This window comes from Loxodonta africana, chromosome 7 (genome assembly GCF_030014295.1).
Source record: "Loxodonta africana isolate mLoxAfr1 chromosome 7, mLoxAfr1.hap2, whole genome shotgun sequence".
In the NCBI taxonomy this organism is placed as follows: domain Eukaryota; kingdom Metazoa; phylum Chordata; class Mammalia; order Proboscidea; family Elephantidae; genus Loxodonta; species Loxodonta africana.
In genome coordinates this window covers 21,962,632-21,964,717 of record NC_087348.1, presented here as the reverse complement: position 1 = coordinate 21,964,717, position 2,086 = coordinate 21,962,632, and the positions used below count along the sequence as shown (strand labels likewise).

Genomic DNA, 2,086 nt, shown 5'->3' with positions numbered 1-2,086 from the left:
TGAGGTAAACATTAATATCATTTTACAGGTGAGAAGATTGTAGCAAATAATTTTAGACAATTGCCGAAAAAGCTAGAACTCTGATGTTCTACTCTAATGCTCTGTCCTTTGATAAACTGTCTCATGAAATTTTCTTGAATAAATAACTGTCTAGTAAATAACCTAGTTAACCCACTTATTTACAAAATGACATGATTTTAACAAATGTGTTTTAATAACTAAATTAGCCCAATTAATTTCGGAGGGGCATAATTTTAGTCAATGACTAAATGCCTTTTCCATTTGATTCTGCAGAGCTCTGGGGGTACTAACTCTATATTCATTGTCTCATTGTCTTAGGAGTCACTGCTGGGAAATCACGCACGGCTGAAAAATCAACGTGAACACAGAGTTGACATTTGTTTGAGTCACAAAAATGTGCGTTCCTGTCATAGGAATACAAACTATGACTTCATGAATATTTTTGTTTCATGAAGTATCAACATGAAAAATGACACAGAAGTCACCACATTTGTACTGAAGGGCTTCACAGACAATCGTGAACTTCAGGTCGTCTTATTTTTTCTGTTTCTAGCAATCTACCTCTTTACTCTGATAGGAAATTTAGGACTGGTTGTATTGGTCATTGTGGACTCCCGGCTCCACAACCCCATGTACTATTTTCTGAGTGTCTTATCTTTCTTGGATGCCTGCTATTCCTCAGTGATAACCCCAAATATGTTAGTGGGTTTTATGTCAAAGAATAAAGACATTTCATTCCTTGGCTGTGCAACACAAATGTTTTTCAGTGTTATGTTTGGGACCACAGAATGCTTTCTCTTGGCAGCAATGGCTTATGATCGGTATGTAGCAATCTACAACCCACTTCTCTATTCAGTTAATATGTCACCCAGAGTCTATGTGTCACTCATCACTTCTTCATATGTTGGTGGTATTTTGCATGCTACCTTGCACACAGTGGCAACTTTTAGCCTCTCCTTCTGTGCATCCAATGAAATCAGACATGTCTTTTGTGATACCCCTCCACTCCTTGCTATCTCCTGTTCTGACACTCACATCAACCAGCTTCTACTCTTCTACGTTGTGGGTTTTATTGAGATATTCACCATCCTGATTGTCCTGATCTCCTACGGTTTCATTTTGTTAGCCATTCTGAGAATGCGATCTGCTGAAGGAAGGCAAAAAGTGTTTTCCATTTGTGGCTCTCACCTAACTGGAGTGTCAATTTTTCATGGAACAATCCTTTTCATGTACGTCAGACCAAGTTCCAGCTCTACTTTGGATCATGACATGATAATGTCAATATTTTACAGTGTTATGATACCCATGCTGAATCCCATTATCTACAGTTTGAGGAACAAAGATGTAAAAGAAGCGATGAAAAAAGGGTTTGGGAGAAATTGGCTTATCAATAAAGTATGTTTTCAGCACTAAATATGAAAAAAAAAATCAAGAGTCATGGCATATGCCTCCATGTGAAGAAGATATGACAAAGATGGAATTTTTGTTTCAGTTTATTAGTGTCTTTCTATTCTTCTTCAAAATTTTGAAATAAAAATTATAGAGAACCCTCATCCTAGGCTATTTTATCACATACTGAAAAGCTATGCCATCAATTTGCTTCTATGTTCATACTGATTTACATGTATATGTGCAGGTGTGCATGGGCATATATACATACATATGTGTATATATATATATACACACACGTGTATAAATTCTTGTTTTAAAGTATTATATATTTTTTCTCTTATAAATATCTACTGGGAAATGGAAAAATATATATATACTTATTTAGCATGTTGTCATTTTCGTTAGTTGCCATTGAGTCAGATCCCACTCATAGCGACTACATGTGCAACAGAATGAAACATTGCCTGGTTGTGCATCATTCTCACAATCGGTGCTATGCTTGATTGCAGCCACCGTGTTAATCCACCTTGTTGAGAGTCTGCCTCTTCTTCACTGACCCTCTACTAAGCATAATGTCCTTCTTCAGGGACTGATCTCTCCTAGTAACGTGTTCTAAGTATGTCAGTCAAAGACCATTCATGCTGGTCATAATGACCTAGGATGGTTACGAGGA

At 36.9% G+C, this 2,086-nt stretch overlaps 1 protein-coding gene across 1 annotated transcript; it reads left to right on the top strand.

Moving 5' to 3' along the window:
• The first annotated feature begins 257 nt into the window (after positions 1 to 257).
• Positions 258 to 1,660, top strand: LOC100677255 (olfactory receptor 5T2-like). Its single transcript, XM_010602633.3, has one exon. It carries the CDS (start codon positions 484 to 486, stop codon positions 1,432 to 1,434), a length of 951 nt encoding a protein of 316 aa, XP_010600935.2. The 5' UTR covers positions 258 to 483; the 3' UTR covers positions 1,435 to 1,660.
• Positions 1,661 to 2,086: the final 426 nt, after the last annotated feature.